Source organism: Chroicocephalus ridibundus, chromosome 6 (genome assembly GCF_963924245.1).
Source record: "Chroicocephalus ridibundus chromosome 6, bChrRid1.1, whole genome shotgun sequence".
Classification (NCBI taxonomy): Eukaryota; Metazoa; Chordata; class Aves; order Charadriiformes; family Laridae; genus Chroicocephalus; species Chroicocephalus ridibundus.
In genome coordinates this window covers 21,423,108-21,450,237 of record NC_086289.1, presented here as the reverse complement: position 1 = coordinate 21,450,237, position 27,130 = coordinate 21,423,108, and the positions used below count along the sequence as shown (strand labels likewise).

Below are 27,130 nucleotides of genomic sequence, written 5' to 3'. Positions count from 1 at the left end.
TAAAAAAGATAAAAAGACTTCATTTTCTTTTTTTTTTTTTGTAATACAATGCATTAACAATTCTAGCCTTGTCTACAACTGAAGATTGTCAGCAAAAGACATGAGTGCAATTACACCCTGGGGACTGCAAACTGAATAGAGATGGGAATTGCAAGCAGACAGATTTTTATAACCATGACCTTCTACAGATTTCAGGGAAAGGAAATATTTTGTTCAAGATCCAGAAACACTTTGGACACCTCTGTGGTGCTTATCAATTTGACAAAAGAATCCTGGAGGTCATTCAACAAGACACCACCCTGGTTATGCCTCACACGTCCTCAAGCATAAAAGCAACATGTAAAAAAGACAGAAAGGTAGAGAAGCACACACCAAAGTCATTGTTAAACTTCCATTATGTAAATGCTTTATGATACAATCTAATTACATGAACAAATACACAAAAGCTAAACATTTGTCTACAGCAGATGTGTAGCACCACAGACTAATACTCAGAAAACCAAACCATTTAGGTAAGTTTACACAGTAAACAGGAATTAATCCATAGCACAGACTAACACAGGATTTGGTAAAACCCAATAGCATATAAATTAGCAACTAAAACAGTTAATTACAAATTTAAGTGCTCTTAGGGCTATACTACTGGTTGAAAATAAGAGTGCCTGTAACAGTATTGGAGACAAGAGCAAAACCAGAAGAGTTCTGCACAAGAAATGTCTGCATTAGGTATAATCAAAATGAGGTATAGTAAAAATTAGGACAACCTACACACATGGAAATTAGGTTATTACTGCATTGCATTTTCTGAAAAGTATTGTTGTGCACTTCATTATGCATATTTGCAGAAAGGGAGAGTCACAATTGAGATTTGACTCAAACTTCCTGCCACACATCTCAGTTACGCAGTCTTACTAAAATCTGCGTATGGCCATTCTCATGCACTACAAGATCATTTCCTGACAATTATACTTATGGAAAATCAGATTAAGTGATGACAGCTGATATTATTTTAATTCCATTTCTTAGCAAATCTCTACTGAACCTACAGAAAGACCAACACCTCTGTCTTAAGAAAGCTGCTGAGCCACAAATAAGTAACTGCTGGGAAAACACTAGCATGTTTGTCCTGTTCCTTAGGCATCAAATATTGTCCCGTGCTGGAGACGAATTAAAAACTACAGGCACATTCAAGGCATCTAGCACTGCTCAGTAGCATGTTCTTCATACTAGGTGCAACTTTGTCCACTAAGAATAAGCCTAGAGGTCACACACACACAGAACTACCTTTTTACCTTATTGCTGCCCAGAAGAATGATTTTGAATTTTTTTTTCTGAGGTCATCACTCTTTGAAAACTCCAGAAGGCTTAAGTTCCAGGTGGACTACAGGAACTGGGTTTCCTCCAAGGATGAGAATTTTTGAAGTTACTTTTCTCCCTTTCAGTGATCCTCTTCTTTTTTTGGCCCAACTTTTGATTGCCATGCTCATCAGCTGCTACTGTTCAACTAGAACGCAGCATAGATCATTTTAATGCCACAACCAACTAAGTAGCTGAGGACTCTGGCAAGAAAGGGACCATGACATTCAATTGTCTAGATGCAATGTGGAAGGGTTGCTGTTGTTTTGGTGGTTTGTTGTAGGTTAATCTGTTTATACCAGAACACCTCAAGCAACGTAAGCTTATAAAAAGATTTCAGGCACAATAAGAAAACGAAAGAGGAAAGGCTTTCAGCAGGTATATTCCTCCAACATCACTTTCTGCAAGTAGCTGCATGCTCGTTAAAGGTGTCTCATGCAATTACTGAGCTGCCTTTGTACAGTATCAGCTGGAGGGGAGAAAGGCTGCAGGTTAACATACACCATTTGTTGCACACCTATTTTCCTTTGCTAGTACATCTGTAAGACTTCAGAAGGTTTATTTAAAGCACACAGTGTCGGTCACACTATTCCTAATGAAGTTGCTGGGAAATAAAAAATATCCCCTTTCCCCCTACAACAAAGTCCAACTTTTAATTTAGGAGCATGCTGTAAGATAGGAAAAGTTATTTTGTGCATTTATAAGAGCATAAACCAGAATAAAATTTAATATTTATTAGAATTTCTTCCAGTAACAGCATTCAACATCTTAACAAACCAGGTTGTGAAGGCTTAAAAAAACCTAGGATTACAAAAACCATTAAAATAACTTGTTCCTTATATTTAATGGCAAAGGGGGAGTTTCCTATTTAAAAACAAACTTGTCATATAAACAGTATTATTTTAAGAAAATGTGATTAATATGGTATGTAATTTCCAGAATGGATACACAGTGTATGAATACCAATCTGAACGGAACAGAGTGGTGGGGAACACACGACCCCCTTAAAAAAATCTCAAAGTAGGCTGTTTGAAGAAAGGGGAGGGAGAAGGATCTTTCTAGTGAAATAACTTATAATTCTGATACCACGCAATGGACAAAAACGCAAGAGTACAGAAGACAATACATGACACCCTCATTACAACACCCCCCTCAAGTCTGGTTATACAGTAAATAAAGTTAGTAAAGTGCATCTTTTGAAGACTTGTCTAGTGAAATAGCTTTTCCATATATAAAACACAACACAAGACGTGCAGTAACAGTTAAAACATAGTGTAAGTTTTTGAAAACTAATCTTTAACTTTCCATTCACTAAAGAAGAAAAGTTTTAACTGCAGTAGTGTTCACATTATTCTTCGATAGGATGCATCCTCATGTGCTTTTATTACTTGGCAAATCTTTAAATATGGAGCATGGCAAAATTATACAGTTTAAGCAAGTGCTTCTCTCAATGTAATACAACTCTTCAATGGCAGAACAGCCACATGCAGCACAACCACATTAGATTTTGGGAAGCTTTGGTGCACTAACGACGGGATTGGTCTCCTGCAAATACCTTCGCCCTGCACTCTTATAGTCGTAGGTGCAGGTGTGAGTCTCTGCATAGCGATGCGTTGCACAGAAGTTGTTTCCACATCTGAAGAATCAAGAATATTAGAAGTTACAAGCTTTTAGAAGCTTTTAACTGACTGACATGCAGGGAGCCCTTTGGCTTAATCATGTCTTGTTTATTTGACATAACTGCTTGAATTCTAATCATCCATGACTGATAACATTAACTGGCGGGATAATCAAAATGACATTTTTGTAACTGAATGTTGCAATTTTGACCCAACAGTCTCTTCAGCTGGGAAGTTAAGCAAGATCAGTACTCCTGGAACCAGCTAGCAAGGATCAAGCACTTATAAATCAAAGCCCACCACTCTTATTTTATTTCTTTTTAAAGACCTCACACAGCATCAGTTGGTAGAATTCAGACAAGAAACCACAGAACTAAAAGAGCAGCATCAGGTGAAATGCACATAATGCATTTCAATTCAAAACCACCACATCATTCAGACCACCAAGAACAGATGTTTAGTTCACCATAACTTCTGCCTGGCATAAACTCAAATTAGTTACTTGAGATTAATAAATACTGATTTAGTCAGCTGTAAAGACGTCAGACAAAATAACTATAGGGAATGTGACTTCCTGTATGACTGGATAAGGGTGCATCTTTCCAATATCAGTTGCCATTCCAATGGTGGACAATTTTTGCCTTTAAACTTGACAGCTCAAGAGCTAAGACTCCTAACAGGAGAAAAGCATACAGTGGATGTTGTATCTGACCTGAACAAGTACTTTAAGTGGAGACTGATATTATTGTCCTGTTGCTTGATTATTTGATAAAGTTGCTACTTTAAAACACTAACATCATTCAAAATCAGAATTCTCTTGAAATGGATTAGGCATTACTCATCCAACTTACGGTCTCACTATTAGACTATAATCTTCTATTTATCTATCTATCCATCTGGGTTCGTAATAAACTCTGCAGCTGTTCCTGATGCTTTGTGTGCCTGGTAATAAACATGCTTGTCTTTGGTTCTTGGTCCCGTAATCACCAGTTCTCTCATAAGGCCTATTCTCTGTTTGATTCGTGTTCCATTCCTGTAAAAGGTCATATGGTTGCTCCTTTTGAAACTAGAACAAATGCTATTCTTGGAGACATGTGATTCCCCACCTTTTTCTGTGCTTCATTTTTAACCTTAAGCAAGCCGCTTGGTTACTTCTAGAAGATCTTGCAGCTATTTGCTCAGCAGGAAAAGTGTGCTGTGTCCAAAACTGTTTCAAAATCAAAGACTGAAGAGTCAGTAAGGAGCCACCCTGGGACACAATTCCGCAGTGGCAGAAGTCTTGTTCATTTTGCTGTTGATTGCCAAGAACCAAGATCAGCTTCAAATGTAGCCCTCACAGTGCAGCAGTTCCCAACCTTGACTTGCTCATGGGAAATGATACTGAGAAAAGAGTATCTTGTGGGAAACAATACTTTGAGAACAAAGATCAACAGAGAAAGAGGTGGTGTGGTGTTTTTTTTAAAGTTTGCAGTGATCACCACCAAGCGCCAGGTCTCATTGTGCTGTCTCCAAGTCATGATTTGGGGGACCAGCACTCTGGTGTTCTACTTTTGAGATGTTCTAGATGCCAAAAGGTGGCTGAAGTCTCACAAGAAGCAGTACATATGTAAAATCAAAAAGTTGTCAAATATAAATTTGTATAAATTCAAACTGTGCACGTGTTGTAACAGGGCCAAATCTGTGAGAGATTTTTCTGAAAAATTTTAAAAAAGCCAGCTTTTCATAAAGTTGTTAATGATACAACTGTCGTTAAGAAACTTTGCAGAACATAAATCTGTAGCAAGTTTGCCCCACACCAGTATAAAATGTCATCGTTCTTATTCTGTAGTCATGTTCTTTATTTCCTGATATCTTGCTTTCTGATGCCTTGCATTTCTTGATTTTCCTGGAAGAACATACACCTCAACAGCAGAACAGGTACAACATTCCTGAATTTTAATTCCTGGAATTTTGCTGAACTGAGAATTGACATTTTTTTGAAGGATGTCTTTTGATTTGCTATGCTTAAAGAATACCATGCAGCATAGAAAACCTTTTGGTTAACCCAGCCATCAATTTTAAATAACAGCTGGTTATATGCTCAGCCTACCTGCACTCATAGCTGGTTGCCAATCCAGTTTTCTTGCCACAAAGAAAGCAATGCTTTGTAATTTTCTTTTTTGCTTGAATTGAGCCATTCACAGGTGGAAGATGGGTTGCTTCACCTGCTTTCAGAGGCAGAAAGACAGCAAAGACATTTTATTTTTACTTTTTCCTGATCACAAACTGATGTTAAATGTTATCTTTTGAAACCCAGATTCATTTTGCATTCCTTAGGATACTTCAGGTGGAACCCCAAAGCCTAAACAGAGGGGGGAAAAAAACCCCCAAAGCCAAAACAGAAAGCAAATCTCAAGCCTATGAATACCTTTGGAAGAGGCAGCACAATGCACAACTTAGACCCACTATTTTAAACACCTGTTAAAAGTTCACATAGGCAAGAAGTTACAGAAGAAATCAAGAAACACATCTCCTAATGGTTTTCCCAAATGCAAAATGAAAACACATAATGGGATTGGGAAAGCACTACACACAATGGCTTTCCAAAGAATCAATGGGGCATTCAAGTACCTAGCATCTAGTACGTTCAGCAACTAATAACTCAAGTTTGGATAAGAAATACTGCAACATTTTAAAATCTTGCTGGTACTCCATAATTGCAAAAAAGTACATTGTTAGACTACAGGCTTCTATTTAGCTATATGGTTTCATAAGAAATAAGTTCTTCATCCACAACTTGCTTATGTGTATCTACCATACACTAGGACAGTGAAAGTGAGCAATGCATCCTCTCAAACATTCTTTCAGTGCTTCTACTGCTGTATCATCAGGATGCTCCCAAGAAGTGACCTCCTGAGTTTAGAGGTATTTTTTGTCCAGCACACCTTTAATCCCAACAGTTCATAGCTGAGATACAGGAGGCTACATTCAGCAGTAACACCAGGCAGTTACTACACAACGCAGTCATCACTACCAACCACTGTTATCCCATTGCTATCTAGCATGGAAAATTCCAGGCAATGTTTGTCCATGCTATCGGTTTCATCATCTAAAAGCATACTATTTCAGGAGCATCAGTTAGCCCAGTTTGTGAAAAAGACAGAGCCTGAAGACAGCCCTCACCATGGGCTATACTTAAAACAGAAAAAACAATACACCTGTCCTCACATTTATGATCCCTACAGCAAATACATTTAAATGAAGGCCTTGTCTAACAAACCGAACCTGTCCTTTGGCCAGTTATACATCAGATCATTACCAGCCACCTCTCTCTCAAGAGCCTGTATGATATGACAACACCAACTTTGTCTTTCTCGTGCCTGGAACCTTTTGGAAAATACACTTTTGTCTGACATAAGATACACCCATGGAGTGTCGTCGTCTTAATTCTATCCAAAATTATGCAGATGATAGTAGGCTTCCCCATCATGCAGACATGGCTATTAGGGTATCACCTTTTTATCATGGAGTGGGTAAAGACAGACCTGTTTATTAATTGACTGCCAAATCAAAGCTGCACGTCCACTTGTGAAATGAAGGCACAATCCACTATTTTAGCAGCTTTTGCTCTGACATCATTACAGTTACATCATTTTTCCTGTTGTAGCTGCTATCTGAAGATCTATCTTCTAGCTCATTCTCTATACCTAGATCTTAAGATCCTGGAATACATGCCTGCTCTCTTTTCCTAAGGTCACACAGAAAGAAAAGAAAACCTGCAAACTGCAAGTCAAAGATGTGAAGAAGAAAAGTTGATTGTGCTGAGAATCTTTAGCTCACTGTCTTAAGAGTTTTAGAAGTATTAGTCTAGACAGTTACATTCCTCCCAAGAGAACTAATCACATAAGAAATTAACATTTAGGCAAAACACATCCATTTTCAGTAGATGCCAAGCATTAAGCGCTCCACAGTTACCAAGACTATGGTAGAAAGATGCCCATTACAAAAAATAGACAAAAATCTGCACGATATCAGTAATCTTCAGCATCCATGCCCTTATTGCTTTCTCCTCACTTTTCTTTTGCCAAATCCTTCTGGCTCAGGCTGTAATCCTAAAGACAATGCTACTGATAAATTTTGCTCTGATTTTAGTACACTCAGAAGTATTCACAGAACTGACCTTTTGGAAACTTCAGAGCAGAAAGTCGTGTTTCTGTCTACAGATGACATGCAGGATTCATTAAGTATTAAAAAAAAGCTAGTAAAGAGTCAGTTTTGTCTGCCTAAGATCTAGATGACATCTGTATGTTAAAGAATTACTTAAACTATTGAAAGTTATACCATGCTATAGAAGTGTAACACAGCAAGACTTTGAAAGACATATGCCTTCCAAAGATATATGATTCTTGTCCTCTGTATATGTGATACATCAGGAAAGATTAAAGAGTCATCTTCAATGACTATTTAAGTCACTTTACTTACCTACTCTTTTCCCTACAGCTGCAATACTTCCATTCATTCCAAGCCCATGCGCAGACTAAAAAAAAAAAAATTTCCACAAGGAAATTACTAGCAGATGGAAATTAAGTGAAAAGCCAGGCAGTCTCTTATCAACTTATTTGAAATCAATGTTGTATCAATCAACGTCCAAGAAGACTTCTGCACAAAACATTAAAATTCTGCAATCCTCAAATACTCAAACATGACTATTTAATAGTCTCCCCATACTTCACAACACACCAAAACAACAAAGTACATTAAAAATCTAAGGCTAGGCACATATGGTGCCAGTCACAGGGCAAACTTTGGAATAAATGACAATTAGTGAGCATCAAAAGTCAGATGACACTTCAAAAACAGACACTCATTCTATCATTACAATAACTAATAATTTTAGTTGTGAACTGAACAGCCACTTTAATTTTTATGAAAAATTATTTCTAGGACCTGTTTAGTTAAACAGGCAGGTAAGATACCAACAGGAATTTAGAAAACAGTTTAAGGCTATCAGGGATTTAAGTACACATCCCCCCTCCCCATCTGCCTTCCCTGAAAAGACAGAGACACACACATGAAAGTGCAGTTTTCATAATGCCAGTACCAGAAAATATGGGAAAACTTCAGTTTCTTTGGAAGCATTAGTACTCACTAGAATATATTCAGCAGCTTCATGTGGAGAGGCAGTTTTCCTAAAGCTTTCTTCCTGAAAATGCTGAAGGTTTGTAGGTAGTGCAATACCAGAAGTCCGAAACCTGCCTGTCCCACAGGAACTCTGTAAACTTTCCCTGTTTGTGCTTCGGGCCAGCGAAGCCAAAAATCCTAAGTTACTTACAGAACTCACAGGTTCTTTGGATGCCTTGTTAGCCACATCTGTGATGTCCCTAGCCTCTGCTTTAGAAATTACATCAGGTCTTTTGCCAAGTGACTCTACTTTCACGCCATGAAATCTAGTAGTCCTAGAAAGAGAGGAGTCTGCTATACTACGGACTTCCAACGACCGAAGCACGTTTGGGGAGGCTGTAGATCTCAAGTTACCAGCCTCAAAGCATTTGGGTTGTGTTTGTGGTTTCAGAGAACTGTGACGTGCCACTTGCGCTGAATACCGAAGAGGTGACAAAAGCAGATTTTTCTGTGGACTTAATTCACGAGTACTGAGAAGACCAGCCCCCATCGCTGCAGTGCTCAGCACTTTGCTAATCGGTTTTCTGTGCTGCTCTACAACCTTAGATTCTTCATCTCCATCAGACAGTTCAAGTTCTGGGTTCACCTTTCCTATGTCATATATCTCACTACACTGTTCAGTGGTACTTCCTTCCGTTAACAAAGCAAAAGCATCTGTTTCAGGTAAAAGTTTTTCTTCAGTTCCATATAGTTCTACATTTGTTAGATTCGGAAACAAAACAGCATCCTCCTCACTTGTTGGGTTCACATTTTCAGATGCTTTTTCTGAATTTGCAGGCAGGGATGAAACAGGAGTCAGAATACTGTTGGTAGGTAGTTTTGCATTTTCTAGTTCGACACGAGATATTTTCGGTGGTAATCTGATGCTACTAACTGACTGAGACCAAGAGTTGCTCTGCCAAGTGTCATCTTCCTTAAGAAAGTCACTAGTTGTAGATGGCATTGTTCTACCAGCAGTGGCCAAAGTAGCCAATGCTGAAAGTGCATTTTGGGAAGACTCTGAGGGATATGAATTCCCAGGAGGAGGTAGGCAGGACTGTCCGATATGGGGGAGCACTCTTAAAAAGCGGTGACGAGCAGCAGCCACTGACCCACTAGATGGTCGAGGAGCCATTGGAGGACGAGGTTTCACTTTCACAGTTTTCTTAGGCTATTAAAAAAACCAAAACCCACATAGAACCGCAATTAGTATTTGAATTATGGTTGCATTCAAAGACCTGACAGAGATCATATTCCCAGAAATTCAGACAGTGTAAGGCCAGAAAGGCCCAATTAATTTTTTCTACTCCCTCATCTGTTACTAGCCATCAAGACTTTACCTAAGTATCTGAATAATAAAACCAAAGATTATAATCAGAAAAGGCTTTTTAGTAAATAGGCCACATGTCAGAGGAATAGAAAAGGGAAGCCAGAATGACATCCGTTATCCAGAAGAGATTAGGATCTCAGACAAGATGACCAATGAAAGAAAGTGTATCATCTTCACTTCACATCTAGGTAATCTACACAGACATGAACACCAATGTAATACTTTATCTTCTAGGTAATCTCATTCTTGCATTTAACTTTATAGACTTTTCAGTTACAGTATTTCTAATGAAGTTTCATTTAAGACAAACATTGATTTTTTTACCAGAGCAGTACTGCAAACCAATACTACTTAAGCATCGGAAGAAAAAACAAAAAAAACCCCCCAAACCCCGCACATCCAAAAAAAAAAAATCAAGCCACAAAAGTAAATCCAGGACCAGCAGTGAATTCTTTGAATGTGGACAGGTAGATCCAAGTAAAGCAAATGCCCCACAGCAGAACATTTATACAATAGCATTTACTTTAAGAACAGATAAGGCATCGTCTACCCTTGATCACTTCACTTCCCAAAACAGCAAAACGTCTGACCTGCTTTTTAGAAAAGCCAGCGCTAGGGAAGTGCAAGCCATTCCACAATAGGAAAATTGAAATCACAACTTCACCTTTTTACTTAGATTCATGTTCTCCATTTTTGCCTTGAGTAGTTTCATTTTATTCATAGTAATTGAATTCTCAATAATCTGTTGTCCAGAAGGTGATGCCTCTGTCTCATCTTCATCATCAGCATATAAGTTATAAACTGAACCACCACTGAAAATAAAAGAAAGTTTGTGTTCACCCTCTAATCAAGTAATTTAATTGTTTTCAATGTAGAGTATTCTCACAACTAGAAAGTCATATCCGTAGCTGATCTGTTGACAAAACATTATGTAAAACTGTACGCAAAGACATTTCAAGTCCATTTATTTTAGCACATTTTTTATTAGATGCTCACGCAAAGTGATGATGCTGAAATCATAACATACCCACGCTTCTGGGAAGTTGTTATACTATATACAGTTGGTTCACACTCACTATATATTTTCCCCACAGAGGGAATATCCAGTTCCACAAATGTCTCCTGAAGGTATGGCCAAAGCTGTTAACTGTGTGACTCAGACAACAAGCTGATCAGTTTTCCAATTAACCAGACACTGGCATGGAAGGAAAGTCCAAATTTCTATCCATCCTGAGGGGTGTTCTCACCATAAATGGAAATGGAGGGGTCACCCATGTGGATGTGATATTCTATTTCTCCTTTTCAAAATAAAAAAAAAAAAATTAAAAAAAAGGGTCAGTTTAGGTTTCCAAAGAGTCTCACATTTGGAAAAAAATAAACAGATTAGAATTGCTAGGCCCAAGACAAAATATTTTAACTCAGTAGTCACTGGAAGTTTATAGCATCGCATTGCCTTTTTTCATTCCGTATTCTAAGAGAAAGCAAAAACTCAATGTTTTAAAGTTAGTATCTGACTTGTTTTTCCCATGAAGCATTAATCACCAACAGACATCCAACATTTGACAGTGAAATTGAAAAACCATTAGGAGCATCCAATTCATTACAAATTGATGCATTTTCAACACTGTATATAGTACATTTTAAAGAGTGTTTTAATTCTTCCATTAGGCTGTCAGCATCTAGAAATCATAACGATCAGGCAGTTCCCCTGTGTTCACGCAAATGTCTTAGTAGATTTAGCTAAAGTTTCTACTCTCCAAAAGAGATCAAGGAAGAACTAAAGGTCATGAAAAAGTCAGTATAAAAAAAAAATTAAAAAAAATTGTCACTAATTAGAGCTGGCATCTTACCTGATTCTTGGAAACATTCTGCTGCCCTTAGTCAAGAGCCAGTATTTTTGCACTGACTCTCCAAATCCATTTCCTAAAATGTAACAAAATTCCAAAGGCAGCACAGCTGGGAGACAGATCTTTAAGAGCAAGGTGGCAGCAAATTCAAAGCAAGAGTCAGCAAAGTAGTCCAGTGATTTCTTACCAAAAACTGAACAGCTTCATATGGGGACAGTCAGCACGCATATTACATACCTCTCCTGGTAAAGGTTCAACACTGAAGAATCATTTCAGAATTTTAACTCTGCAAAGACTTAAGTCACCAATTCAAAACATTTATTTGAACTTCCCTTCCTTCAAGGTAAAGATAAAAGGAAAAGTGATGTGCCTTATGTTTGATTGTTTTTTGGTTTGGGTTTGTTTTTTTATTTTAAATGCAAAAATAATTGTTATCATTTTTCTTGACGCTTCTGGCCAAATACGACCAAAAACACTAAAAAAACCCAGAAAAGTAACAAAAGTATTTATCTGCTTTAAAGTGATTGTAAAATTATAGAAGGGAGCTTTGTTCTTGATGATACTTTTGGCCCATTTTCCAAGGGGTGTCAACATTCCTGGGATCTTGATTATAAAACGCGGTCCTCAAAACCCATCAGTAACTTGTTGAAACACTTTTGACACCAGTGCCTGACAGTCCTCTACCACAACTTCCAACAACTTTCTTTTAATCCAGAGACAATAGTCATTGTAAGTATTTACATCTTGTCAAGTTTTAACCATTAACTTATCCACAGATAAAATAAAGTGATCTGGAGAACTATAAAACAAAAACCCAAACCAATGTCTCATTTCTAAACTGCAGTCACTAAATTCTGTTCCACACGTAAGCAATGTGAGAAAAGGTGATAAACAAGTGCCTCAAAATGCTCAGTCACCAGTATACCCACGCATATAAACACATTTAACTCTCAGGGTGGAAAGCCCTAGTATTCAGAGTCATTCATAGCCTTCCTCTATATAGATCAAATGAAAATGTCCTATTTGTTTCCATTCCATTCTCTCCTCCCTTTGCTACATTTTCCATTTCCCATAAAGTCTCACCCAGCCATAATAATAAATTCAAACATTAAGATTCTTTCTCTACCCACCAAAATACTGTCTGCCTTAGTAGAAAAGCTAATAAATGAACTCCCATAGAAAGCACAGAGGAAGAGAAACAGCTTGAGCTGAATGTTTTCAACTCAGGTGGCTTCCAACCTAACTGGTCATTTAACTAGTGAGAGCACATTTCTTAAACATAATGTATTTGACTTTTACACATGCTGTTGTGCTTTGAAAGGCTTACCAAGATGCCTTGCCAGCGTCAAAAGAGTGTGGTTTATTTCTCTGGTTTGCTACATTTAGCCAATCTCAAGTAAATAACTATTTAATCTATATGCTAGAATTACCTAATTGACAAGTACTAAGAATTTCAGACAATGATCCATGTTAGTTTTAAATGGGAAAAAAAATCATCACACATACACAAGAATTTGAACATATAGGCAGATACCAGGGATCCCATTACACCGAAAAAATGAAGTTCAAGCTCCTTCTGACAACTTCTTGCATCCACAGTCCTAGCTCTTTGGATAGACTTGGATGTTCTTTGGATTTAAATGGTAAAAGGGAACAATTTGGTAATAGGCAGGGTATCAGTGAGAAGAGGAATTACATCTGTGCACTCATCTTTCCAGAAGCTTATCTAGGCCAATGCAGCAGCAAGGTTCTCAGTTCTTACTGATGATGGTGGGTTTTGCCCATTTCAGATCTACACACAATAGCATGTATCACCATTTACTGAAAAAGAGCGCAGGGATTGAAAGACAAAAATCACAAATCTAAAATTTCGTACCTTTCCTCTTCTTTCCATCCAGTAATTGTGTACCAAACACTAGCTCTCTCTACTCTGTATAACTATATGGGAATTCAACCTTTATACGTCATTCAGCCTATAGGTTTTAAGTAGGGATCTCTTATAAAAGTTTCTAGGAATAACATCACTCTGAACTCACTGAATCACACTGAATATAAACGCAGTACAAAGCTCTTGCTTTCACTTTGTAAACAGGAACAAGGATAGTTACTGAAAACAGTGCAAGCCCCAGAGAAAATGCAGCTAGTCCCAAGAATAGGGACTCCTTTCCTTACGGTTGTAGAAATACAAAGTTCTTCAGGGGATTAAAAAAAAAAACATATCCAAAAGCTGCAGTACAAAGACAGAATCAAATAATTTTAATAGATATTATCAATTTTGATAGCTTTAGGAAAAAGAGTAGTAATCTGTAGCTTGAGTGACATACTTGCTCTTCTGATGGTAACAGTACTTTGATTCTGTGACAGTGATTGAGACAAGTTTGGTACCTCAACAGTAGCTAATCTGAGGCCTAATTATGTCCAAAGGCTAGATCTATTGGTAATTACTTCAGTGTATTAAAAAAAAAGACAAAAAAACCTACCTCAAAACAAAACACAATAAAACAGAAGCAAAAAAACCCACAAACCCAACCCCAAAACACCACAGTTTCTCAGGATTTTGCACTGCCAATTTACTATCTTCTTGACTAATCATTTAGTCAAATCATAGCCACAGGAGAAAGAAAGTTTATGCTATGAGTAGAGAAATGTTTATAAAACCAAATACCTTAAGATGGAAGAGAAAGTACTTAACAAAACTTTTTAATATCTTGACAATCGACAAATTGACTCTTCTGTAAAATGTTCCCTTTTAGAAAGGGATGTTGAGAATTGCCTCAAGCAGGAGGCCAGCTTTATCTCTCTCTATTGACACACACAGTGACAGACGACTGTCAGCATGACCACTTACCACAAAGTACCATTGTATTGTTCGGCCACCCAGCTGCAACATCTTAGTAGCCCTTAGGGCACAATTCTTGCAATAATACTGAAATATTCCAGATATTCTTTTGACAAAGTCAACAAATAAAGTTGAAAATTATACAGTATCCCCCTTTCTAAGAATAATATAAAGATTAAAACCAACTTTACCTCAAAGATTCAGATAATGGCGTTAAAGTGCCATCTCCCCGATCTACCACACGGAAGAAATTCAACTGATCTCCTTCTCGATATACTAAGAAGGTAACTTGTTTGTTGGATGGCCCTTTCTCCCAGATCTCATCTCTACTGGGATCCATGTATTCAGCCATTTCCCTGATAGGGTCTTCCACAGGAACTAGAAAGAGAAAAAACAGAATACAACCAAGTTATTATCATTATTATCATTTTCATCCCCTTTGAGAGCTCAGCTCATTTTAAAATGGGAATTCCCTACCTAGAAGAGTGTTTTCCAAGTTAAAATTATCAAGGGAATTTCTCCAGAGAGTTGTAGAGTCCCCTTTTCCGGCGATATTAAAAACCCGCCTGGATGCGTTCCTGTCCAACCTGCTGTAGGTAAACCTGTTTTGGCGGAGGGGTTGAAACAAATGATCTCTGAAGGTCTCTTCCAACCCCTACTATTCTGTGATTTTCATTCCTCTATGCATGATCCACATAATCAAGTTTATCATCAGACTGAACCAATACCTGATTCTTACTAACCATATTTTAAAAACTATTTGTATAGTGACATTACAGTATCATTTTTTTTTTGCAGGTGAAGAATTTCTGATTTTAAGAGTTGATGATTGTATACATAGAATCATCTAGGTTGGAAGGGACCTTTAAGATCAACTGAGTCCAATTCATCAACCTAACACTGCCAAAACCACCACTAAACCATGTCCCTAAGCACCATGTCTACCCATCTTTTAAATACCTCCAGGGATGGTGATTCCACCGCTTCCCTAGGCAGCCTGTTCCAATGTTTGATAATCCGTTTGGTGAAGAAATTTTTCCTAACCTCCTCTGCATACCAAGATATTTGTTAAACTAAGGGTAAAAAAAAAAAAAAAGTGAAAAGGATGGTGCACTTGGTATGCTAAGGAAGAAAAGATGGAAAAACCCACATACCTCTTCTAGTGTTAATAGGTCCACCTCGCATAGCCAGAACTAACTTCAGAGTGCAGCCTTCTGAAATGCTGTAAATGAAGAATAAATAAATTTTTGTAGCATTCGCTATTGCTTATGCTAACAATAATTTAGAAACTCATTGCAATTTCATTCTATACTTACTTATAATCATTCAAACAATAGTCATCCTTCAGCTCCATATTATTCCAAATTAAGTGCTGCTGAGAGACAGGAATACCTAAACAAAACAAACAAACAAAGAGTATTAAAATTTGATGTTGGTGGGAGGGCTTTTGGGGAGTTTTGCTTTTTGAAGAATGTGGGGATAATGGAGGAGAGGTGAGAAAGAGGATCACGGGGAAAAGAAAGGAAGCAGGACAAGGACAGGCACTTGAACAGCCTTCAGTCATGATACCCAACCTCCCAAACAGTTATTAAGAACAAAGTTAAGGTTTTCAGCAGGCTTGTGGTCACACTCGGAGTTCAATCTTTTGGGTCAACAAGGGATCTGTCGAAGTATTCAGTTGTTTCAGGCTTGTTGAATACTTGCTCTTTTCCAGTCATTGGATGAGGGATGTTTTTTTCCTGTTACCTGTACCTCAGTGCTTTATGTCTACTGACAGGAAAAACGGGATAAAACTTCTAACTACAGAACTGCTGAATAATTTAATCACAGACTGATATTCTGTATTACTCACAGTAAAGGCAAGGTTGCATTAAGGTAACTGGTGGCAGCTCTATTACACTGGTGACAAATGTGTATGTGCTTTTATCACTGCTTGGTTTGGAACCTGGAAGTTCACACGTAAAATACAGTACCGCAGCAGTTAGTCAAACTTTGTACTACAAATGCTTTTTATTTTGTTGTGGGTGTTCTTTTAGGCCATCAGAACATTTTATTACTTATATCCAATAACCCTCATTTTCAGCTCAAGTTCTGGAATAGATTTGGCTAACTATTTTTTGTTAAAAGGAAGTAAGCACACTGGCTATTTGTTCCTTACTAAAAATCCATATTCTTCACAATGATTAACTTTGTTTCTTTTTGCCTGCCTAGTCAACTCATTTAGATACAGAAGTAATATACATTAAAGATAATAAGCATAAACTGGTAAAACCTGAGGTCTTCACACATTTTTAGTAGAATGCTGCCACTTTCCAAATTTTGGACAGAGTACAAACCAGGACAGTTATGAAAGGATAAGACAACTTGGATCACCAAAAGAATAAAAAATAAATAAATTAAGGCTAATAGGAAGATGAACGGTTGTATTTTTTGCCTTTGGAAAAAAAAAAATCTTCCCTTCAGCATCAAAAAGAAGTACTGTTGTTCAATTTGTCTACTGAAATCAAGGTAGTTAAGATCTCACTGTGCATTCCTGACAAATTGTTATTAAAATTAGTAGTAAAATTATTAAAATCTATAGAGGCCAACAACTACTTTTTCAAAAAGGTCAAAACACTACTCCTCAGACTAAGAAGCAAAAGCTATAAATATATTTTCCAAAAAGTTACTTGAAAGTAACCTTATCTTATACTTTTATTCATTGCATGTTCAGATACTTAAAAGGAGATGCAAGTAGCAAGGCTACACAGGAAGATTTCCCAAAATACATCCGTCGAGAAGGTAACACAAAGGTCAGAGTCTTCCAGGTGGCTTCCAAAAACATCTCGGCTTCCCAAGGCTTGCAAGAGTGCATAGCAAGCTGTGGCAAAAGGTCGGTTAAGTAGCCCCCTCCTAGCCGAAGGAAAGGTACAAAGCTGCCAGCACCCATCACCAGCAAGGAAGAAAAGGGGACCAGATTCTGATGCAAGTTCAAGCAGATTCAACAGGCGAGTGGGATACCTGCTAAGTGGATATCCCTGTGCTGAAGAGGGAGTGCACTTTGGAGGAACTGTCATTGTTATTATTTAAGTGTTAGAGAAGATGACATTTCCCTTTTCCTACCACAGCTCACATCTAGAGCTTCTCTTTTATGAGCAACCAACACAACTTTACTTCACTTGGATGGCATTTAATGTGAATCTTGTATCCTCTGAAGAACACAAGACATTTATGAGGGGAATATGTTCATATAGTAGACTAACATAATTGCTACTACACTGCCAGCTATTTAATAACTGGTTATTGGTTATGTTTCAAGTCTGCAGCATAAGCAAAACAAGAACAAGCTGGCAAGAGCCAGTGAGTCTGCAGCGAAATTCTTTTCTCTGTTGTTTTGCAGTCTTCTGATTACAAACAGTCATTACCGTCTGTATTTGTTATGGTTTCAGCAGTCTCCAAGGAGCAATTTCCAATTACTTTGATAAACTGAGAAAGTATTTGTTAAAAAGGCTGGCTTGCAACCCTCAGTGCTGCCATGAAACATGTTTTTTGCTCATCTAACAATGACAATATATATTTTTGATTCAATGAACAGATGAAAAGACTATACTCTGCTGTAAATGGGAAACAGACAAGTCTTTGTTACTAATTCCCTTTTATGCTGCTTTCTAAGAATTCTGTATTTATACGCAGAGGAAACAGTACGAGCTTTATAGGTTCAGGTGCAAGAATATATGCATCAGCTGTCCCTTTTCTGGATTACACTAAGGCTTTCTTGAGGAGAGATTTGTACATGGGATCAGCAGGTAAAATTGGCCACAATAATGAGAACTGCGAGAGAACCATCCACTATCCCCTCTCCCTAAGCAGCACATGTCTGTATCACTGGCCTGCTCCATATCGGTATGAAGAAGAGAGGAAACTAGGGCAATAAGCTACATCTCAATGTTGAAATGGAAGTGGGCTAGTCAGGTAACGCTATAGGAGGACAGAAGATTCTTCAGACAGTCAATTGAAATGGCTGCAGATGTGCTGACAATCTGACCTACTAAATGGGCCGCAGGAGGAGAGAAGTAGGCACTCTATCCTGTCTCCGAATCAGCGTATCAGATACTCCCTTAAGCTTCACCTCCATACTCCTCTTTCCAGCATGCTAAGTAGGCACACCAGAGAAACTGATATGGTCAAGTCTGACCCAGAAAAAAAACCCTGTCGATTTCAGAACAAACTTGATTTTATGTTGTGGGTAGAAGGTTACTATGTTTAAAACCACCACAAACATTCTAAAGTCAAAGTTCAAACAGTGTACTTACCTTTCAGACAAGGCTGAAATTGCTGGAGAGTTTCTTCAACATTTAGTTTTTGCTCCTGCTTACAGAGAGGCTGGGCTGACAGTCTTATTTTCCCCCACAAACTAGCTACGCTTGGGAAGAGGTGCAAAGGTCTGCAACTTAGAGCAGCAGGACCGTTTTCATAAGTGTCAAACCCCCCAGCCTTCATTCGCATGATAGTAAGCTACGGTGGTGTAAATGGTGGTCAGTACTGACCTACTCTTCATTATCCTAGAGGTTGACAGAGAGGAGACTGTAACAGCAGTGAGTCACCAGTAACTGAACACAGGCCCACAAAATTTCCTGACAAAGGTGACCATATTTAGACCTTCCAGATGCTGCTCTAACCTTCTGATCTGGGCACAGGCTTGCATTTGCAGGAATGTTTTCCCAGCTCTGACAAGGCATAAGCTTAAAAAAAGCTTCGTGAACTTCTAGTCTCTATCAGCACAGTAAACAGGGAAATGACAAAGCAAACACACAAAGAACATAAGAGGAAAAAAAGCAGACAGAAGAAAGATTGGTTCTGTTAAAAACTCTTTCACTTACTCCAGTCCTGACAGAAGCATAGCTATTTTCTCTAACGCAAGTAGTAATAAATACCATTATGACATACTCTGAATTCACAGAATATTGAAAGAAATACAACATCCAGAAGAAGTCTGCTTGATATGCATCCCATTCCTTTCACTTAAGGTGAAGCTGCTGTACACAGGCAGCAAAATAATGACAGCAAAAAGACCAAAGAAAAATAACAACTCATGACGAATTGAGAGTACACATACGTACAACGACAAAATTACTGTTGCATCTGTCATTCCCTACTGAACACAAGTATTCAAAATTAAGATGCACTCTGAAAGCTAGTTCTGTTTTTCCCCTTTACAATAATACAAGAACAAGCAAGCACTTAAATTCTCATCTAAAAAGGTAGATGTTTCCACATACACAGATGATAACATTAAGTTGCAAACAGGCACCGAACAAACCATGACTGGGTTTTTCGTATTTAAGAATAGCTACGTAAGTGAAGGCCTTAACACCCCATACTGTAGAATGCAAATTAATTCGTGCAAGTTAATAATAATAATGATGATAACAATAATACCACCAGCACCAAATCCCAAACCTCACCTCCTCCCTTGAGACTCAATCCTACCTTACCAAACAAACATGTTTACAAGTATTATGTATGGCTCTAATAGCTCAAAGAATTAACCACTACTAGTAATACACTATCTGAATGCTCCTTCTATAAAATTCAATAAAATAATTGCTGTTTCCAAATGAGGAATGCTAAATTTTGCCCAGCCCAGCGGCCACAAAGACTGGCACAATAAAGGAAATAAGAGATCTTGTCAGTTAAAAAAAATTTGCTGTTTCCTCTTTCAATGAAATCCTGCTATTTTTAAGCTTGGTCTTTCATGTCACCTTGAAACTCAGGTACTGTCCTATCCATGTCCATCAACACATGATCCTGCTTTCAAATACAAATAATCAACAACAAGTAAAACCAATGGAGTAGGCAGCACTGCTGGCAACACTAAGCTATGCTGCTGGCTGTGTGTATTCTAGCTTGTATGCCACCAGTAGAGACAAAGGGAGCTATTTCTTCTCCAGTGTACCATTTCAAAAGGCTCATTGGGTGAATCTTAGACTAGATGTGATCTACCCTAGGTGGCTCCAAATTCAACATTATAACAGATCTAAATTTTTTGATATCATGTTCTTTGCATGGAACATATTTGAGGACAAATGCCTGGATCTGATCCAAACACGCATCAGATCTGTTTTAACTTCAATTTACAAGTAGATGTGCACTGAAATTTCAAATGCATTAGAACCCATTAACAAATTTTTACCCATGTTCTTTACAGACTAAAATCAACTGGAAACAGAAAGCTGGAGATCTGAAGCTTTCTCTTAGCAAGGTACCAATGTCTACTACAGCTGCCTAAGATCATTATCAGGCACCACGAATGACAAACAGTATCAGAAGCATACAAAATTCCTAACATGCCACCCATATTATCCTTTCTTATTACAGTGCAGAGAGTCTACAGCTATTGATATTCCAATTGTTGACAAAGATGAGTTCATCTTGATTTAGTTTTATTATTAGCCGCCTACAATTACATTGGTGACATCTGAAAAAATTTGTGAACTTCTGATATGATTCTAGGTTTTGTTTTTGGAGATGTCAGGTCTCAGATCATTTTCCCCAAACTTGTCTTTGTGTATGCTTACATACCATCATCCTCACCACCCAGACAAGCCCATGGAGACAATACGTATACTAGGGACCCTATTTAGTCGCCCAGCAGTGTAGGAGGTATCCTCCAGACGGAAGTGCAGCTTAAATGAAAGAGGTTCATATGCCATGAAAGATGACACAATACAATGACAAAAAGGGAAAAACAGCATCAGAAAAAGGAACAGGTGTAAGCTTTCCGCTTCCCATACTAAATCACAACTGCAAAATTACTTTAGGATTTTTGCTCTACCTGGGCAATTCGTTGCTTGAGCTTGTGCACAATAATAGGAACTTTGTCACTGAAAAGTTGTTCATTATTTTTACATGCAATAGCAAACCTAAATGTAATGTAAGATCAATTTGTCATTGTGTGCCTGTCCGCTTCACACATAGCTGATCAATCTGTTTTCACTCTGCACCCCCATAAATCATATTAATCAGATCTTTTAACTCTGGGTATCAAGGTATTTCAACTAACTTCTAACAACTGAATGATAAGCACCAGTAAACTCTTATCTTCCATGTTTTAATGAAATTTACTTGTTAATTACTAAGCCTATACAGCAGGCACCTAGGCCATTAATTATCTTATCATCCTATGAACTACAACATGTGAACAAAATTATGAATAAGCAATTTTATAACTTTATTACCAAGCTGTTCTTCTAATAAGATATTATGAAATTTTTATAAGCTAGGCATACCCAGCCAACAGTAATAAGATGTAGGTATAATTCAGTATGTCTATTCACAATCTCTCATTTTAGACTGTAAGAAATTCAAATTCCTCTCCCTCACATCTCCCACTGGTCTATTCATGCATCCTTTGAAGTTTACTCCTTCATCTATTCTGTCCAGATAACCTGCCTTCTCCTGTACTCTATTGCCTATGCTCCCTTTTAATTCACTCTTAGTTAGCATTCTATCACATATCTGCTTGCATCTCTCCTACACCTATATTCAATAACAGAGAAGAAATACCCTTTCCTTTTCTTGTTTCACCTCTAGCCTCCAGGAGCATCTCAACACGTTCTCTGACTTGTGATTAATTATGGCCCTCTCCACAGGAAACAAAAGCATATCCACATTGCTGCACTGATGTAAACTCCAGTTATCTGCATGGTGGAGCTTCTACTATGTGCCCTTACTAGCAAAAAGTCATCTCTATTGTTGCAATGCTTCTGTGTTTAAAGGCTTGGGCCAGCTACCTTTTTTTCCATCCGTTAGTGCAGATTTCCAGTAAGAGGAGGAGAATATCTTAGATTCAAGTCTAAAGCATCACATTACATCTCCCAGAGGGTGGGTTCCACATAGACAGAAGCATGAAAAACACGTACAGGTATACTGGAGAAAGAGAGGATCCCTTTTCTTAACATTAGGAACTCCAGTACTCTCAGCTTGTGCAGCTACACAGTTCTTCAATGCCTCCAAAGCGAGAAAGAGAATGCAATGCTGCAAAGTAGTTAAAGTATGTATACCTACATATTTCAAATTACATTATTTCATGCAGGATCATTCTCATGGCAGAGCGAAAGGGGTGAGAGAGGACTAACCTACATCTTTCCTCCTTGTATTAGCACCAGAACTGGCCTTATAATTTAAAAGAGGTTTTCACTTCGCAAGATGTGCCAAGTTCGTCACCTTAAAACAAAGGATTGCTCAGCCAGACCTTTAGCAGCAAAAGCTCACTCACCCAAACAAAATTTAAATCAGTAACTTCAAGCTGCCTTTGGGGTTTGCCTGCACTGCAGTTGCTCTTGTGACTGCAGCATCGTAAACAAACCATAAACTGACTAACCTAAGAAGCAACAGCCATAGCACCTGGTTTAAAGTATACTCAGACAGCTGCAATATAGACATACTGCAAGACTCAAGCTTATAACCTTGCTAGTTAACAAACAACTTATGTCAGAGAATCCTCTCAACACCAGAAATACTGTATCCCATATAATATCAAAACAATTACTGATTTACTACAGACTTTTAAAGATTTATCTTAATAATGATATACAAAAAAAAACCCCACAAACCAAGAACAGAAGAGCAAAAATACCAATCCCAGTGAAGCCTAAGACACGAACTGATAGGAAAAGGAAAGAACAGAAAAACAATTCCATTTAAACCTAAACCATAAACCAAGTGTTTAGCTTATGCGTGTTACTGAACAAGTCATTTAATCATCGGGTTTGATTTTAGCAATTATAATTTGTAAAACAAGACCTCCTAAAGTGATAAAGTTTACACTGAAATAAGAGAGAATAGTACCTTCCAGTCTTTGAATTTTAGCTTTCACAGAAATAACTGTTTCAAAGGGGGAAACTCGCAGTTCAAAGCATGTTCCTGTAAGCGTTTCAATGAAGAGCTCCATAGTTTCATAAAAAGGAAGCTTGTAGTGAAACGGTCCCATATTATCTTCATTGAAAAAAGGAGGCTCTTTCTTGTTGGCCATTACAAAGGATTTACAACTTCTCTGTAAGAAGATCTGTCAGGAAACTACATTCCACTTCTAGCCAAGTCAGCTTTGAGGACAGGTGTGGTGCATTGCTGTTCATGTTTGGGATTTTTCACCTACAAAGCAAACAAGCATAGTTCTAACAACATCTGAACGTAGCTGTTAAAGAGAATTTCAATTCATTTTTGAGAAACAACAAAATAGCTATTAAGAAGCAGTAAATTAGTACCTAGGTCACGCAACAGATATAACCACAAACGATATTAGGAATAGCACAGGTTTAGGACTCTAGCTTCAGTCAGCATTCCAGGTCCTACCTACTACCTTTGTGTTTTTATTCTGTTTTCACCAGCGACAGGACAACCCGACCTGCGATATTAACGCCCAAAGCCTCCTAACGAGGGCTGAGCCCTCAGCGGGGTCAGAGCTGGGGAAGAACTCCAGAAAGACACAGAAACGGGGACTGGGCCGGGCTCGGGGAAGGCGGCGGCAGCTCTGTGTTCCCCCCCCGCCCCAGCGCTGCAGGCCGGACCCAGGCCAGCAGAGCGGAGCGCCCGCAAACAAAGGAGCCAGAGCAGCTGCCCACCCCCCCTCTTCCCCCACCGTCGCCACCACGCCTCGGTGCGGCCTCACGCCCCGGCTCGGACGCGGGGCCCCACCGCCCGTGCCCCCGGCCCACACTCAGGGGGGAAACTACCCCCCTTCCCTCTGGGGACGCACCTGAGGAAAGGGGGCAGAGCACCGCCCCTCCCTCCCCGTCCCGGTCGGCGCTGCCGCCTCAGGGCCCCGGCGGGAGCAGCACCCCCGAGGGCCCGGAGGCCGCCGAGCCGGTCCGCGACGGGAAGGCGGGGTCTCACCTCACCTGCCGCCGCCGCCACCGGCCCGCTCGGGGGCAGACGGGGCTTCGCTCCCCCCGCGCAGCCCCGCCTGCCGCGCCTCACAGGAGCTCGCCAGCCCCGGCGGGACTCATGGAGGGGGAGCCGCCGCGGGAAAAGGGTAGAAGCCGGGAGCCGCCCGCGCCGCCGCTCACTCCCCGGCAGCCTCCGCGCCTACCTAAAGCCTTTATGACACCCCCGCCGGGCGCCCTCCTGCGGGCCAATGCGACGCCCGCTCCCGTGCCGCCCGCCCAATCAGCTCCCTCGGGAGGCGGGTGTCCGCCGCGCGCGGCGCCGGTTTGTTGTGGTCGTTAAGACGCGGGGCGGCGGCGCGTGCGCAGGGAAGGACCCGGATGGAGCAGCCCACCCACCCCCCCCGGTAACAACGGCTGTCACGTGACAGCCCCCGGGAGGCCGCGGTGCCTCCTGGGGGTTGTAGTTTAACGGGGCTGATGGCGGCACCGTGCCCGCCCGAGGTGGGGGTGGAGGCTGAGGGGGCGGCGGCGCCAGCAGCTCGTCCCGGCCCTGCAGTTAGCCTTTCCTCAGGGAAAGCGTATAAAAACATCATTTATACCTCAAACTCGCGGCCTGCTAACACATGCTAGCGCAGCGCCGGCTGCAGCTCCAGTCTGGGACGGGGGCCTGGTGCGGCCCCGGCGGGGAGAGGAGCGCTGCCATCGGGCACCTTTAGCCAAGGGCAGCGCTTGGCTCCGCTCCCACTTCAATGGAAGGCGGCCAGGCTGGTCTCCAGGAGCAGCGTTTCTCTCAGATGATCACAGCCTTCTGGTAAAGCACTAGAGAAAACAAGCTTAGCTTATTAGGAGGTGCTAATTACATTAACCGCTTTACTTTCCATTTAGTTTTTAAATTATGCAAGACTTACCCTGACTCTGTCAGCTGTCCGGTTTCAGGCCCAGTTACAGCACTAGGAACAAAATCCTGTGGTTTTGTACATGCTCATAGCAGGTAGGGGGGCCCTCTGACAAAGAGCGCTGAGCAAGCCCTGGCCACTCCAACACCAAGTCTCCCAGAAAATTACGCCATTGTTTATCAAATTTGAAAAATAAATAAAAAAACCAAACAAAAAAACCCCAGACACACCAAGCCCCAAAACTCACTTAAAGCCACCACTCAGATCAAGTCCTCCCAAGAGCGAAGTGCCTAGACCATAGAACCATAGGGCTGGAAGGGACCTCTGGAGATCATCTGGTCCAACCCCCCTGCCAGAGCAGGGTCACCTTAGAGCAGGTGGCACAGGAATGCGTCCAGGTGGGTTTTGAATGTCTCCAGAGACGGAGACTCCACCACCTCTCTGGGCAGCCTGTTCAGTGCTCTGCCACCCTCAAAGTAAAGAAGTTCCTCCTCACGTTTAGGTGGAACTTCCTATGCTTAAGTTTGTGCCCGTTACCTCTTCTCCTGTCCCCGGGCACCACTGAAGAGAGCCTGGCCCCATCCTCCTGACACCCACCCTTTAAGTATTTATAAGCATTGATAAGGTCCCCCCCCAGCCGTCTTTTTTCCAGACTGAAGAAACCCAAATCCCTCAGTCTTTCTTCATAAGAGAGGTGTTCCTGTCCCCTAATCTAGACCAGGATTTGCACTCTGTCACAGGGAGTTAATTGAGGAACCACACATTTTAATAGGGGCAAGAGACTCTCCCCTGTGCCAGTTTAGAAATTCTGGAGGGGGGGGAAAGGTTTTGATCTATATCATAGTGCAAGTTTCTGTCAAGAGGTTTTCTCTAATGTGAAAGCTCAGTAAAGTTCACTTCAAGGCATGAGGTTTTTTTTTTTTTTTCCTACTCCAGCAGCTTTTGGCCACCAGCGTTCTTGGCTTGTGAACAGCACTCTTTGCAGTGCTAATAGAAGTTATTAATGTGAAGGGCCAAGAAGAAAGGAAGATGAAGAAAAGAAATAGAAGAATTCACCATCTTTTCCCTCTCTCCCACAGTATGTCTTTGAAGCCCTTCTAAGCACAGAAGAAAGGAGTAAAGAGGCAGTCCAAACCACGTATGAGGCATATGCAGCAGATGCAATGCCTATAAATAAAGTGCAAGCACTCTCGCTGTAGACACCCATTTGCAAATAGCTCCCACACTCTTCTCCAAGCTGCTACTCATAACTTACCCCCCAACTTAAAATGAATCATTGCCAGGCCCACCTATGGCGCAAATGAATAGGCAATGTTTCTCCTTTATCCCTTCCAACCTTTCCTTCTGCTTTAGACTCATTAGTGCTAGATGCTTTGGCTATAGTATTTACTGTGCCTGATAAAGTAAATCCAACTTGAGAAACAAGAGGCTGAAGCAGATGTCTCAGAACAAGCGCTTCAGTGAACATGGGAATTGCTCTCAAAGAAGTCCTCTCAGCGCATGCTTTAAATTCACAGAGATCACAACAGTCTTAAGATCTGAAGATAAAGTACATCACTATCATAAAAAAAACCCAGCACATCTAGTTTTAAAGTCAGAATTGCAGCAGTCACTGGTAAAATAAGAGAAACATTTGATCCTTCTGCATTTATACGTTTGCTGTGCTTGTATGCATGCAGGAGAGCAGGTGTCTAACAATGGGCATGAGGCATGGTTAATGGCATCAGTTTCAGCAGAGCAATCTAGAAAATACAGGAAGCAAGAAGGTTAAGCCAAATGCATCAGACAGTTAAAAGAGATTCCACAAAATAGCAACCTCCTATAAACAGCCTACGATGTGTTACGGATGAGAGAGGAAAGGAGATAGAAAGCGTTTGTGCATAACAGAGTCTCTGCACTAAGGTGTGCGCATTGTCTTGTTAACCTGGAAGTGACCAACCATGTTCAGTACTGATGGACTTTTTGGAAAGCATTATTTGCAAAACTTTGGCAAATCCAGGCAGGTGAAGAATCTCATTTAGCGTCTTACAACTTGAACAGAAGACAAAGTTATGTTTCTGTTGTTTTCATGGGGCACTAGGTGCTCATCTGTAACACACTTTCTGTCAGAGAGCTTTTAACCATTGTATTTTTATAGACCACATTAGCTGCCAATACAAAATACCTTAACTCTATCTGGTGTCAAGTCCTGCACTTAGATTTGTTAACTGCTTTACATAAAAGGAGAAGCTGTACCTG

At 40.0% G+C, this 27,130-nt stretch overlaps 1 protein-coding gene across 7 annotated transcripts; it reads right to left on the bottom strand.

Annotated features, from left to right (window-relative positions):
• Window positions 1-93: 93 nt before the first annotated feature.
• On the bottom strand, window positions 94-27,130 carry ZFAND4 (zinc finger AN1-type containing 4). 7 transcript variants are annotated; one of them, XM_063339451.1, is made up of 10 exons: window positions 24,596-27,130; window positions 22,960-23,262; window positions 15,447-15,522; window positions 15,285-15,352; window positions 14,322-14,508; window positions 10,109-10,256; window positions 8,104-9,285; window positions 7,437-7,491; window positions 5,065-5,182; window positions 94-2,992 (listed from the first exon to the last, which is right to left on the bottom strand). In XM_063339451.1, exons 2-10 carry the CDS (start codon window positions 23,141-23,143, stop codon window positions 2,857-2,859), a joined length of 2,154 nt encoding a protein of 717 aa, XP_063195521.1. In that variant the 5' UTR covers window positions 23,144-23,262; window positions 24,596-27,130; the 3' UTR covers window positions 94-2,856. The 7 variants fall into 7 exon arrangements, with proteins under 7 accessions (XP_063195521.1, XP_063195523.1, XP_063195525.1 ...); XM_063339453.1 differs by lacking the exon at window positions 24,596-27,130 and adding an exon at window positions 24,200-24,324; XM_063339455.1 differs by lacking the exon at window positions 24,596-27,130 and adding an exon at window positions 24,009-24,226 and having other exon boundaries at window positions 5,065-5,179.